Genomic DNA, 14,884 nt, shown 5'->3' with positions numbered 1-14,884 from the left:
CTCAGAAGAGCAATCTATATCCTCCGATTTTATGGTGATAGTTGATTGGCCATCGGTGAGTCAATCAACTTTTTTGAATCTTGCTTTCTTGACCTAGAGAATGGGTAGGATCATACTCATACTACCTAGTATACAAGACTGTTGTGAGGACAGTGCTTAGGAAACCAGAGTGTTGCTGAGATGTGAGCCGCTGCTATCGATGATCTTCAAAGAGATGATGACGACCCTCAAGAACATGAGTAGTTAAATGAGGGCAGGGGATCTGTGAACTTGGACGGAAAAAATGCTATCTGTATTTCAATACAATTAATTTCCTTTGTAATTCTATGCATTTTATTTTATGTATTTAAAAACATTATTCTGAGAATAGTTTTCACCAGACTGCCAGAGGGAGTCCATGACACAAAGAATATTTAAGAATCCTTGGTCTATAGCCATATGCACTTGGAATGGCCAGCGATGCAGCATCTGACGCAAAAAGAGAGACCCGGGAAATTAAGTATCTGGCATTATCAGTCAATAATTAACTTTTGTGGTAAAGGCTTAATATGGATATCGGTATACTCAAAAACATCTACTGTGTATCTAGGCCTGCAATCAGGAAGACTCTTCTTCCTGAGTTCAAATATGGCCTCAGACACTTCCTAGCTGTATGACCCTGGGAAAATCACTTAACCTTGTTTGCCTCAGTTTCCTGATTTGTAAAATGAGCAGGAGAAGGAAATGCCAAACCCCCCCAGTGTCTTTGCTAAGAAAACCCCAAATAGGGTCACAAAGAGTCGGATATGACCGAAACAACTTAACAATCACAACTTATTATTAGAGGCAGTGTTGCAGAGTGGCTGGAGAGCCAGCCTCAAAGCCAGGCACACCTGGGTTCAAGTCTGGCCTCTGTTACGTAATTGGTTGTGTAACCGTGAACAAGACATTTAGCCCTTCAGTGATCTAAGCAACTTGAAGACTCTAAATTGCAGAGAAAGTGCTGACTTACACTGGGAAAGGGAAGTTTCCTGGACCAAAGACATCCAGTTCCTAGTCCCTAATGATATTCACATTTTATGGGTTAGGAAATCGATATCTAGGTAGACAAAATATTTTTGTCAAAAACCCAGTAAAAGGTATTAGGACCTGCTTGAGCCATGGACCTTTGAGTCTACAAAAATAAAAACCAATTAGAACCCTCCCATAAGAGCTCTGGATTCTTGTAATTGGATAGGATGCAATTTTGGCAAGTGGTCCCTGGAACAATCTTTTTTACATTTAACATTTTTAATGGTGAAATGAATGCAGATACTAACTGAGAGGAGTCCTAATTCTGCTCAGGTTAGAGCTGCTGGGGATGTTGGGAGAAGCAAATGAAAATGTTTTTGAGGAAGTCAGTTGGTAGGTTTTTAGATTAGTAAGCTAGGTAGCAGTGGAGTACAGGATGGGGAGTGATGGCCTCAGAGTCAGGAACACCTGCATTCAAGACAGGCCTCTGACATTTACTGTGGCCTCTGTGATTCTGGGCAATCTCAGTCTCAGTTTCCTCACCTGTAAAATGGAGATTATAATAGTATCCACCTCCCAGGGCCATTAGGAGGATTAAATGAACTAATCTGTGTAAAGCATTTTGAAAGCCTTAATTTCAGTTGTGTCTGACACTTCCTGACCCCATTTGGGGTTTTCTTGGCAAAGATACTGGAGTGCTTTGCCATTTCCTTCTCCAGCGCATTTTACAGATGAGGAAACTGAGGCAAGCAGGGTTAAGCGACTTGCCCAGGGTCACACAGTGACTGAGGCCAGATCTGAACTCTGGAAGATGAATACTTCTGACTCCAGGCCTGGCACTCTATCCACTGTGCCATCCACCTGTCCCAAAGTACTGATGAATTGCTGATCTGCATTGGTGGAGGGAATTTCTACCCAAGAATCTCTCACCCTGATAAAGTCAAAGGTCTGGAGCAAAATAAATTCTGCTTCCATCCCAGTCCTTGACTTCTATGTTACTGCTAAATTGGGCCGCTGCTTGACCTAGGGAAAGGTTTAGAGCATGAGTCAGGGCTATTACCCTTGACTAGTCTTCCAATGTGCCAATTAGATAAGAGCAAATTTTGAGAGCCTACGGAGAGGAAAAATAGATCCCGACACTCATACGATGATAATATTTTGGGGTGCCAATTCTGTCGGGTTATGCTAACGATGGTGGTGAGGCAGGGTCCTACCAAAGAAAAGAATGGATTAGGAGTCAAGGGTCTAGACTCTGGTTCCTGCTATGCTCATTGGTCGGTGAGGCATAGACAATCCCTTAAGGGAGGGGCTTGGATTAGATTCAAAGCCCTTCCTCATCTGGCCCCCTCCTACCTTTCCTGACTGTTAGACCTCACTCCCCAACAAGTACTCTATGACCCAGTGACACTGGCCTCTTGGTTCTCCCACAAACAAGACATTCCAGCACTCGATTCCTGGCATTTTCTCTGGCTGTCCCTTCTGCCTGCTCTGACCTCCCTGGCTTCCTTAAATCCCAACTAAAATTCCACCTTCTACAGGGAGTTTTTCCTAACCCTTCTTAATTCTACTGCTTCCCCTTTTCCAGTTTATTTCCTATTATCTTGTACATGGCTTAATTTGTATATACTTGTTTGCATATATCTCTCCCCCTCCTCCCCTCCATTAGACTGTAAGTTTCTCAAGGGCAGGGACTATCTCGTGCCTCTTTTTGTATCCCCAGTGCTCAGCATAGTGCCCGGCACATAGTAGCTGTTCAAAAAAATGTTTACTGAATTGAAAAACTCCAAGGTCTATACTAGCAATGGGTATGGTGAAGTCCCCTAGTTGTGGCAGCTAGGTGGTGCAGCTGGGCCTGGAATCATGAGGGTCTGAGTTCAAATCCAGCCTTAGATGCTTCTGAGCAGTATGACCCTGGGCAAGTCACTTCACCTCTATCTGCCTCCATTTCCTCAACTGTAAAATAGAATAATAATAGCACCTACTTCCCAGGATTGTTGTGAAAATCAAACGAAATAATAAAAGCTTTTATTATAATAATATGATTTATTTATATTATATATTATGATATGTTATAATATGTTTGATATATTATTATATATTATACTATGCTATATTATATATGCATATCATATCACATCATATCTGATATAATACAATATTTAATATATTAATATATAATTTAATATAATAATATTATAATAAAAGCTTTTAATAATAAGTAAAGCTTTTAGCACAGTGCCTGGCACACAGTAGGTGCTTAATAAATGCTTGTTCCCTTCCCCCTACTACCTCTAAAAATTGTCAGTAAAATTAGACAATGGCATTAAGATAAACTTCATAGGATACAGCTTACTGTATTATTCTGAACACTAGAGTTCTTTAGACTTTTGGGGAACTGGCTGTGGGTGACTTTGGGCTTAAATAACCTTAACTGCCTTCACAGTTTTCCCCTGCTCTGTTTCCTTACTAATGTGGATATAAACGATTATTCCAGGAAGCCGTCCTGCCCTGTGCTGTTGTGCTATGTTGAAGGAATACTGGAAGACCTGAGTTCAAATCCTGACTTACTAATTCATGTGACCTTGAGCAAGTCACTTAATTGCTTTTGGCCTCAGTTTCTTCATCTGTAGTCCACCAATAAGCATTTAGTAAGCTCTAGGTGGCGCAGTGGATAGAGTGTCAGACCTAGAGTCAGGATTCTTCTTTGTGAGCTCAATATCTGACCTCAGATACTTATTAGCTGTGTGACCTTGGGCAAGTCACTTAACCCTGTTTGCCTCAGTTTCCTCATCTATAAAATGAGCTGGAGAAGGAAATGGCAAACCGCTCCAGTATCTCAGCCAAGAAAACCCCAAATGGGGTCACAGAGAGTCAGACGAGACTGAAAAACAACTTAACTTAAAAGCCCTTACTATATACCAGACTCCATATTAAGTGCTTTGGATACAAAGAAAAAGCAAAAGTAGTCCCTGCCCTCAAGGAGCTTATGTTCTAATGGGGGAAACAACACACCTGTAAGCAAATGATAAAAATAGAGTACATCCCATCCAGGCTGAGAATAATGAATATCCTGACGGGGTCACATTATTCGAATGTGCACAGCCTGTTTCCATGGGGCTGGAGGCAATAACCACATCTTACAAAATTATAACTTCGAACAGTATGAATTCCAACTGAATGTGGAGTCCCCCCTTTGGGGGGATTCATTCTTCACACTAATTGAGAACTAGCTGTAGACAGAAGGTCGCATTAAAGGGGAAGGTACCAGCAGCTTCGAAGCTGGGAAAGGTCTCTTGGATTCTAAGATGAGGAGGGAGAATATCATAAGATGAGGAGGGAGGTAGGGGATGGAGCATTTGCATAAGGAACAACATAGCCCAGTACAGCTGCATGATAGAGTGCAGGGAAGGTTGTAATGTAATTAAAAGCCTAGAAATGTAGGAAGTAGCCAAGTTGTGATAGGGCTTTGAATGCCAAACATGGGTTTTGGACCTTAAAGGTCCCTTCCAGCTCTCAATCTATGATCCCATTATCCTATGTATATATCAAAGATGCTTATTACAGTTGGCTATTTTTCAGTATGAAAACAGAATTAATTTTCCTGGTTCTACATTAAAATGTCTGTGACCTCCCATATATTCTATAAGTCTCACTGGAAGAAATTTTAGAGATCATCTTTTTCAAACTCTTTGTTTTATAGACGAGGAAATGAAGGCCTGGAAAAGTTAAATGACTTGTCCAAGGTCACATAAAGGTTAAGTGTTAGAGCTGGGAGGTAATCCTAGATTTCCTGACTTCACGTCCAGTGTACCGTCTTGTCTCCCTATTCCACGCCTGCCAGATTCTCCGACCTCCGTTCACCTTTATGCTTTCGGTTAATATATTTCAATCTCAAAACCATTCTTGGGCCAAAGCAATTTGGGAAACTCTGCTTTAGACGAACAAGAGTAAAGTCCTCTTCCCCCAGGCTCCCACCCGTTAGCCATAAGCTGTCATATGCTAGGTGACCACCAGATGGTGCTCCAGGGTTGGCATTTTCTCTGGGGATTGTTCCTAAAAAAGATGGGGTGGGGAGGTGGGGGTTTCACAAACTGTTCTCCGCCGTCCATCCTGCCCTGCTGTCCACTGCTGTGGTGTGGATATTGCCCCATAAAATATTCAGAGATGTAGAATTTAGGGAGTATTAATTTTTAAGAGTGGAGTTAAATTTTTTACTGGGTTTTATGAGATGGAGGGAGAGGCACAGATAGTGAGAGATTTCTTCAGGATTCCAGCTCCTGGCCCTGGGAGGGTTTATCTTTCTGGCTTGTTTACCATAGATAATAGGATCATAGGTTTATAAGCTTATAGGGTCTTAAATACTGAGCTGGAAGGGAGCTTAGAGGCCGCTGAGTCCAATCCCCAGTTACATAGACGAGGAAACTGAGGCCCAGAGAGGTTAAGTGATCTGTCCAGGGTCACCCAGCTAGTAGGTATCTGACATGGGATTTGAATCCAGGTCTTCCTGACTCCAAGTGCGGTGCCCTGTACACTAGTTGGAAGCGACCGGAGGGTGCTCAATGCATCATCATCCTGGAGCCAGAAAGAGCCTTAGATCACTAAGATGGGGAGAGATTAAATAATTTGGCCAGGATCACACGAGGAGCAGAGTCAAGATCTGAACCCTAGTCTCCAAATCCAGCACTCCTTCCCAATACCATGCTGGGTTGCAGAGGAAGCGAGGATCTTGGCTGCCGGCCCTTCTTGTCCTATGGACAAAGAAAAGAGTAACAGGGGAAGGAGAGATAGAGAAAACAAAGAGAGATAGAATCACAGGATTGAGAGTTGGAGAAGACCTTTAGAGATCAGCCAATAATCGTGCTTAGCACAGTGCCTGGCACACAGCAGGTGCTTAATATGTGCTCGTTTCCTTCCTAATATTATGTAGCATTTGTATAGTGCTTTGCAAATATCTTATCATTTGATCCTCTCAACAACTCTGGGAGGCAGACGTTATTAACATCCCCATTTTATGCATGAGAAAACTGAGACTGACAGAGGTCAAATGGTTTGTTCAAGGTCACATAGTTGGTAAGTGTCTGAGGCTAGATTTGAACTCAGGTCTTCCTGACTGCAGAATCCCTTACTCTACCCACTGCGCCACCTAGCTGTTTTTTCCCCTCTGTTTTTACTTCCCCTGTTATTCTTTTCCTATTCTCTTATTCCATTTCCCCTTTCATTCAATGGAATACAGTGTCTTTTGATTCAATTCCAATCAACTCAATTAGTGCTTATTAAATGCTTGCTATGAGCTCAACCCTGTGCTTAGTCAGACCCACAGCCCCATGGGTATTGCTTGAGCCCTACGGTATCTGGGCCACCCAGTCACTCCGTTGCCCCTGGAGGCTTGGAGTACCCCACCCACTCCCAGCCATCGACAGAGGTACCTGACAGTCACGCTGGGGTCATGGGTCACACCGCACGTCATGAAGGCCTTGGTGCCCTTGATGACGCTCTGGTCCTGGGGGGCCATGGTGATGCGTGTCCGGGCTGAAAGGCAGAGGCGGTAAGAGGAGTGAGCCAGGGAAGCAGTTACAAGGAGGAGAATGCTTGGTTTGATGGCGCCCTGTGGGTGGGTGTGTAACAAAGATGCACGTAGCTGTCGTCTGCGTAAGTCTCTGTATCTGGACACTGCGTATAACAGGCTAAAATAACGATAGTCGCAAAATTCTGGAGAAGGAAACCATTTTTATCTACTACTTTTACTTTCAAAGCAATTTTACAACTATTTTCTCATCTTATCTTACCCATCCTTACAAATTCCTTGCTGTAGATTGAGACATATATTTTCTGGACATGGCCAATGTGGGAATTTGTTTTGCTTGACTACGTGTATTTGTTAAAAGGGTTTTCTTTTTTTTTTTTAAGTGTGGAAAGTGGAATGAAGAAAAAAACAGATTTTTGTTCATTGAAAAAAAGATTAAATTAAATGAAGAAAATGAAACCAATACCTGCTCGCCCCCAGCCAACAAATTTCTTGTTGTCGTAAGTTCTTTTTGGGGTAGGACAGGGCAGGAATGATTCCCTCCATTAAAGGTGGGGAAACTGAGACAGATAATAGGAACAGGGGATAGAGCTTGAAAGACCTGAGTTCAAATCCTGTCTCAGATACCTACTAGCTGTGTGACCTTGGGCAAGTCACTTAACTTCAGCCTGCCTCAGTTTCCTCAACTGTAAATTAGGGCTAATAATAGTATCTATACCCCAAAGTTGTTGTAAGGATCAAATGAGATAATATATGTAAAATGCTTAGCAGTGTCTGGCACACAGTAGGTGCTTAATAAATGCGTGTCTCCTTCCTTCTAACTTTCCACCTCAAACCAAGAATCCTTTCTCTAATCCATCCACATATAACAAGCATTTATTAAGCACCTACTATGTGCCAGGCACCACTGGAGTTACAATGATGAAGCAAATAAACAAAAGAGCCCCTGGCCTCAAGCAGCTTACCTTCTACTTGGGGATAAAACATTTAACTAGGCCAGTGTATATAATTATTTGAGGATGGAGAGAATATCAACACCTAAGGGGAGCAGGAAGGGCTGCCACACTCTTGTTGCTGCTGTTCCGTTGCTTCAGTTATATCTCCATGACTCTCCACGACCCCATTTGGGGTTTTCTTAACAAAGATACTGGAGTGGTTTGCCATTTTCTTCTCCAGTGCATTTTACAGATGAGGAAACTGAGGCAAACAGGGGTAAGTGACTTGCCCAGGGGCACATATCTAGTAAGTCTCCAAGGCCAGATTTGAACTCAGGAAGAGGAGTCTTCCTGACTCCAGGCCTGGCACTCTAGCCACTGCACTACCTGGCAGCCCTAATTTTCTCAATAGCCCCTTGCATTTTTGGACAGATCTAATTATCAGAAAATTTGTCCTCATGCTGAGTTAATGGTGGTGGTCGTGAAGATGATGATGATGATGATGATAAGAATGCCTCACATTTCAACCACCTCTTGTAGCTCTCTGACTTCCATTCAGTGAGTGTACCTCTGTCTGCTGAAGTTAAAACAGCAAAGCAAAGTTGTACCCATTCTGTATGCCAGACCTTCAAATGTTTGAGGACAGCTATCATGACTCTCCTTTAGAGGGTAAACTTCTCCAGACTTTCAACTGTTTCACACATAACACGGCTTCATTATACTGATAACAGGGGCAACTAGATGGTGCAGCGGTTAGAGCACTGGCCCTGGAATCAGGAGGACCTGAGTTAAAATCTGACCTCAGCCACTTATTAGCTGTGTGACCTTGGGTAAGTCACTTGACTCTATTTGCCTCAGTTTCCTCATCTGTAAAATGAGCTGGAGAAAGAAATCACAAATTACTCCAGTGTCTCTGCCAAGAAAACCCCAAAAGGGGTCATGGAGAGTCAGACATGATTGAACAACAACAAGAATGTGTTAGCCTCTCCTGATCCTCTAAGCTGTGTGTCCCTGGGCTAGTCACTTAACCTGATTGCCTCCAAAATAAAAAAAAAACCTAATACATAGTACTTTAAAGTTTAATAAAGTGGTTTACATATGTAATTTCATTTGATCCTCACAACAATCCTGTTAAGTGGGTGCTATATTATTATCCTGATTTTCACAGTTGAGGACACTGAGTCTGAGAGAGGTCAACTGGCTTGCCTGGAGTCACCCAGCTGGGAAGCGTCTTGAGGTGGGATTTGAATTCAGGTCTCTTCCTCTGGACATCTACTGGTTTGTCACTGCTCCTCTGAAGATGCAGCAGTCCCCCAGAACAGCAGGGAAGAGATGAATTCTGCTGTTCTGTTATCATTATACTGATTGTCCCAAACACTGAGCCTATCTTTTCCCTGTTTTCACTTCGAATCCAAGCAGCTCAAAAAGCCTTTTAAAAAATCCTTAGCCTATCTGGCAAACCTCCACTCATCCTGGGCCTTCACCTCCCCAACATTATTCTTACAGGGGTATGACATTCTTTTGTATTCATCCTTCGTTAGACGGCCTTCCTTTCACCTTTTGTACATACAGTATGTGTTCTTTCAAAATCTGAGCTAACGTGATCTTGGGCTGAATTAAGATCGGCATATTGTCCGGAATGAGGAAGGTCACAGTCCTGTGATATGCTGCCTTCGAGACTCATAGGGTTCTAGGTACCACATTTTAGGCAGGATGTTGAGGAATTTGAGGACATCCAAAAGAGGAAGACTAAAAATGGTAAGGGGCTATGGACCATAAATGTCGTATGAGGATTGACTGAACTGTCTAGCCTGGAGAAGTGAATATTTAAGGGAAATGTGACTGTTGTCAGCTATCTGAAAGGGGGGATGGAACAAAGGGAACAAACTTTTTTTTTCAATTTTCTAAATTTTTTGGGAGGCCCAATAATCCTAGGAAATAGTTACTATTATACCTCCATTTTACAGATGAGGAAACTAAGGTAGGCAGAGATTAAGTGATTGATTAGTCCAGGGTCATACAACTAGTAAATGTCTGAGGTTGGATTTGAACTCAGGTCTTCTTGACTCTGACTTGACCCACTGTACCACACAGCTTCTTGTTCTGCTCCTTTGTTGAGGGTAGTCTTAGGAGCAGTGAGTGGACACTGCTGAGAGGCATGTTTTAGTTGGATGAAAGGCAAAACTCCCTAAGGCTTTGAGCTGGCCAAAAATGCAAGGGTTCCCTTGGGAGATAGCGATCACAGGCAGACTTCGAGCAAAGTCTGAATGACCGCTTGTCAGAGATGTTGCAGAGGGGATCCCTGTTCAAAATCCTGGTTGGGAAAGCCGTGGGTGGCTTTGGGTTATAACGAGCCTCTTTCACCATTTTGCCTGGGCCCTGCCCTGCTCCCCTCTAACCCGAGCTTCTATGACTCCATTCTTCCCCTTGTGCAGCTGGAGAGAGAGGTTCCTTAAGTCATTCTTCCCTCTCTGGGATCATTTGCAGTTGTCTCGTCAGAATTTCCGCTTTTTGCTCTTCCCTTCCTTCCTGAGCCACATTTCCTTTCAAAGACTCGACTTCTATCTCTGCTATGAACTTTTGGAAATGTTCTCTCCTAAATACTAAGGTATGTGTTGGACTAGAGCCAGCATTCCCTTCCATTGCTATCATGAATTCTACGCTGACGTGGTCACTTTCTCCTAAGGTTCCTGCCAATTTCACATCTCAAGTCAGTTCCTCCTTAGCCTTACCTTCATTCTCACCACCAAATATCTACCCTCAGGTTTGTGGATTTCCTCACAGGTGTACATTATGCTCCTGACAGTTGGTACCTGCTCACCCACTCCTTCTGTCGGACCTATTTCTTTTGAATGAGGTTTAGATCCTTACACTGCTACATTATGGTCAGGAATTACACTCTATCCAGACTTAGGGATGTCTATGAAAGTACTTTCTTATATTAAAATGTCAAGTTCACTCTGTTGGTTACTCATAAAGTTATGTAATTATCAATGCCAACCTAATTCCATTAGATTAGAGACTCTCTGAGGGAAGGATTAAGTCTTATTTGTTTTATTTATTTGTCGAGTCAATTTCACAAACATTTATTATGCACTTACTATGTGCCAGGAGCGTGCTAGGTGGCGCAGTGGATAGCATGCTGGATCTGGAGTCAGGAAGACTCATTTTAGTAAGTTCAAATCCAGCCTCAGACATTTATTAGTTGTGTGACTCTGGGCAAGTCACTTAACCCTGTTTGTCTCAGTTTCCTCATTTGTAAAACGAGCTAGAGAAGGAAATGGCAAACCACTCCAGCATCTTTGCTGAGAAAACCCCAAATGGGGTCACAAAGAGTCGGGAATGACTGAAAAATGACTAAACAAAAAAAGTGCCAGGCACTGTGTTAAGCCTTGGAGATACGAATACAAACACAAAGACAGTCAGTCCTTTAAGGAGCAAACCCTCAAAGAGTTTATATTCTAATGGGGAAGACAACACATAAAAGGAATCTGAGAGTGTGTGTGTGTGTGTGTATGTGTGTGTGTGTGTGTGTGTGTGTGTGTGTGTGTAGGTTTCCAGATGGTAAAGAAAGAAGCCTGGAGAGTTAAGAGTGGAGTCCAGAAAATTGAGGGGATGCCCATCAACTGCGGAAGGACTGAACAAGTTGTGACATATAAATGTAATGGAACACTATTGTGCTGTAAGAAATGATGAGCAGGTGGACATCAGAAAAACCTGGAAAGACTTGTATGAACTGATGCTGAGTGAGGTGAGAAGAACCACAACATTGTACACAGTAAGAGCAATATCGTATGATGACTTTGATAGACTTACCTCTTCTCAGCAACGCAAGGTTCTAAGACAACTCCAAAAGGCTCATGATGGAAAACGCTATCCACATCCAGAGAAAGAATTATGGAGCCTGAATGCAGATCCAAGCATACTATGTGCTCTCTCTCCTTTCTGTTTTGTTTTGCTTCTTCTTTCTCATGGTTCATTCCATTGGTTATAATTTTTCTTTGCAACATGACTAATACGAAAATACGTTTAATGTGAACGTATCAGTGGAGCCTATATCAGATTGAATGTTGTCTTAGGGAGCGGGAAAGGGAAGAAAATTTGGAACTCAAAAGCTTGTGGAACTGACTGTTGTAAACTAAAAATAAATTAATTAATTAAAAAAAGGGTGGAGTGTAGAGAGGAACAAAGGAGAGAATGTGGCTGCCCTGGGCGGTTTCCTTAAGATGAAGGTTCTGGGAGGAATTGACCAACTGGAAGACGAGGCCTACTCACTTTCTATTTACCTACTATATACAAACTGTGCTAGGCTCTAGGGGATCTAGTTTTTTAAACTGAATTATTCAAGTTTCACTTGAGAGTTCTTTCCATGTCACATCTGTTGACATTATTAATACAATTAAAGATGTGGAAAGAACTTAGAGGTCATCTAGTCCGATCCCCTCACTTTACAAAGTAGGAAACTAAGATCCAGAAGAGGTAAGTGATTTACCTAAGTGGTGGAGCTGGGATTTGATTCTCTGTCTCCAAACCCCCAAGAGCTCTTTGCAATACACCATATTGATTCCTTAGTATCCAGACTGATAGCTCATCTGGACGTTCCCCACCCCGCCATTCTCTCCTTTTCAAATTTCAGATCTAAGTTCTCTTGATTAACTCAGCAAGTCTCCTGTCAAACATGTTCTTTTCCTTCTTCATGAGATGCATTGCACCCCCACATCCCCATTGGGTTGCCACTGTACAATACGGTCCAGAAAAAGAAACCCTGTTCTTTGACCCTGTTTTCATAACTAGTTGGCTGCTCACTTCCTACGGTCTCCCTTTGGTTTAACAACTTCTCTCCAGGACGATAGTGAAGAAAAAGAAAGCAAGTCTGATCCTTCAAGATCTCTCTCAAAAATAGCAATAGGAACTCCCCAAAGAAACAAAACCACCAGAAAGCCTCAAAAGGAAATGAGAGAGAAAATCACCAAAAACAATGAGTAAACCAAAGAAGAGTTCTCATGTAATAAAAACAAAATTTTCATTTTCTTTCAAATGTTATGACCTTCAACTGGAAGATGAAAATTTCACTATGCCCCACTAAACTTTATTTTCCTAAGCAATACCTCAAAGTCATTAGCAAGACACTGCAAGTGTTTTCTTAATTTTCACATAAATTAGTCCCCATCCCTATCCCAGAATCCTTCAGGGATAGCTGAGCAGTGGGAAGAACCATGGGTGTGTGTGTATGTGTGTGTGTCTGTGTGTGTGTGCACGTGCGCACGCAATTCTTCTCTCTTCCCTTACTCCCTTGCTTTCTCCTCCAGCCCAAGACCATGCTACCCCAGAAGGCACTCTCCCCTCTTGCCTTCCCCCATCAATTAGGCTATTGATTGCTCACAGGGCATGGATGAGACGGAAGTTATCAACTCCATTCCTTCTGATGAGATGGAGAACCAGCAGCAGTGGTCCTACCACTACCTCCTAAGGTCTTCTAGCCCTTATCACCTGGCCTACTTCTACAGCCTGAAGTCCCCTCAGCACTAGAATCTGACCTATTCATTCATGTCTCCATAAGAGCTGATACATGCATCTTCTCAATGGGAAGTCATCTTATGTCTAACTTCTCCATTCCTTGAGTAAGAGTCATGGAGGCACCTGCTGAATCCTCCTAGTTCAATGGCTGTCTCCTCTCCAAACGGTCAAGTTTCACCTTCTATCTGAGTAGATTAATGCTTACTCAAGAGGTGCAGAATGTCTTCTTCTCTTTCTCCTTTGTTCCATTCTCTTCTCAATACCAACCTTCCCCATCACTAGTTTTCCTTCTTCAGAACCTTCTCAGAATCTTTTTTTTTAACCTGGCCACTTCCCTAGATTATTCCTTTCATCTTGTGTAGGAATTCTTTGTCTTCTCTAATAACTCAAAGCATAAAGAAGTGCCCCTCAAATCCTTTCACCTTCTTCTCTAGCAGGAAAATCAGCTTGTATTTACATCACCCATAACTGTTGATCACCCTCAGGCAGGAAGATACACACAACCCATCCTGCTAAGTCACTGGGACAGTTCTCTTTGAGACCATCCTCCTTTGTCCCTGCTTCTCTCAATGCAAAGTACAGCTGTAGATGAGGGGAGGGACATACAAAGAATGGAAGGGATGGAGATGAGGGGTCAGTAGAGTGAAGCATAGATGACAGGTCTGGAGACAAAGAGAGATGCCCTACCCAGGGAAGACAGAGTCTGGTGACCAGCCCCAAACTTAGTTTATCTTGCTTAGATGAGTATACCCAAGAGATAATGAGGACATTCTATAATTGCCACAACAAATTGACCTCTTCACTGTTTTTGTTTTCCTGGGAGCTCTGAATTCTAAGGGGCTCTAGAGAATGTTATTTTTAGGCCTGCTTGGCTGATCTCTTTCTTCCCACTTCTAACCTCTGCTAACGTTAGGTGTTATTAAGTCACACTGATGTGCACGACCTAAGCATCAAGCTTAGCCACTTTTGACAAGCATGTACCCCAGAGAAGCAATATTTTAACACATTTTACTTGCATCTTCTTATGGCTTTTGCTGTACCTGTTGCCTGGGAGCTTCTGGTTGTCCTAAACATTACCAGTCCCTTCAGCTATTTATCTTCTAACATTGGCTTCAGACCAATCGCTGACCTGGTGGCCTTTCATTAAAAACCCACTCCAATTTGTCCATTCCCTTAAAAAAATATGACAGTTGAGATCGAATACATTTACAAAGGTAGAGGCATTGACTTCATCTATAAGTACCCTATGGGGTCATGTATACTGGGGGAGGGAGGTCTATAGGTATATGTTTGTGTATGTCCGTCGTGTGTGTGGATTCACATGGGGTGCATATATACACTTTGTATTCTTATTAGTCATAAATGCCAACTTACCCCACACAACCAAATCTGCTGATGCCTCATCTACTCCCCGTGAGTTGGTGGCCAAGCATGTGTAACTGCCGGCATCTGAGATTCGGGTGGGACTGATGAGCAGGCTGCCAGACTCCAGGAGAGTGAAGCGGGGTAACTGAATGGAGCCACTAGCCAGGATCCGCTCACCTGCAGGGAGATACAAAAGAACATGTAGCCAGCGCAATCCCCGATTCCTATAGGCCACCTCAAGATTAAGAAGGACACAGAGAGAAACATAGCAGGAGAGTGGATCATGGGCAGGATGACCTGATATTCCTTTTGTATGCCTAATTTGTCTCTCTCTTGCCTTTCTGTTCCAGAAACACCCCAGTCAATCTCAGATTCACAGTCTCATAGCTGGAAGGGACCTTAGAAATTATCTTTATCTGGTTTCATTTTATAGATCAGGTAACTAAGGCATAGAAATGTGGAAAAATGATTTGCTCGAGGCCACGTAGCTAGTTAACGGTAAAGTGAGGACAAGAATCCAGGTCTTCTGACGTCCAGTTCAGTGCTATGTCTA

The 14,884-nt window shown here is 42.7% G+C and overlaps 1 protein-coding gene across 1 annotated transcript in view; it reads right to left on the bottom strand.

Annotated features, from left to right (window-relative positions):
• SDK2 (sidekick cell adhesion molecule 2) overlaps positions 1–14,884 on the bottom strand; it is a 247,810-nt gene that overhangs the window by 108,895 nt on the left and 124,031 nt on the right. The window contains exons 11-12 of the mRNA XM_036755650.1: positions 14,341–14,508; positions 6,417–6,519 (exon numbers count right to left, since the gene is read on the bottom strand). Of these exons, the coding sequence (XP_036611545.1) occupies positions 6,417–6,519; positions 14,341–14,508 (271 nt within the window). The remainder of the gene's footprint in view (positions 1–6,416; positions 6,520–14,340; positions 14,509–14,884) is intronic.

This window comes from Trichosurus vulpecula, chromosome 4, assembly GCF_011100635.1.
Source record: "Trichosurus vulpecula isolate mTriVul1 chromosome 4, mTriVul1.pri, whole genome shotgun sequence".
Classification (NCBI taxonomy): Eukaryota; Metazoa; Chordata; class Mammalia; order Diprotodontia; family Phalangeridae; genus Trichosurus; species Trichosurus vulpecula.
The sequence above is the reverse complement of the archived record's forward strand: the minus strand, read 5'-3'. Positions and strand labels throughout refer to the sequence as shown.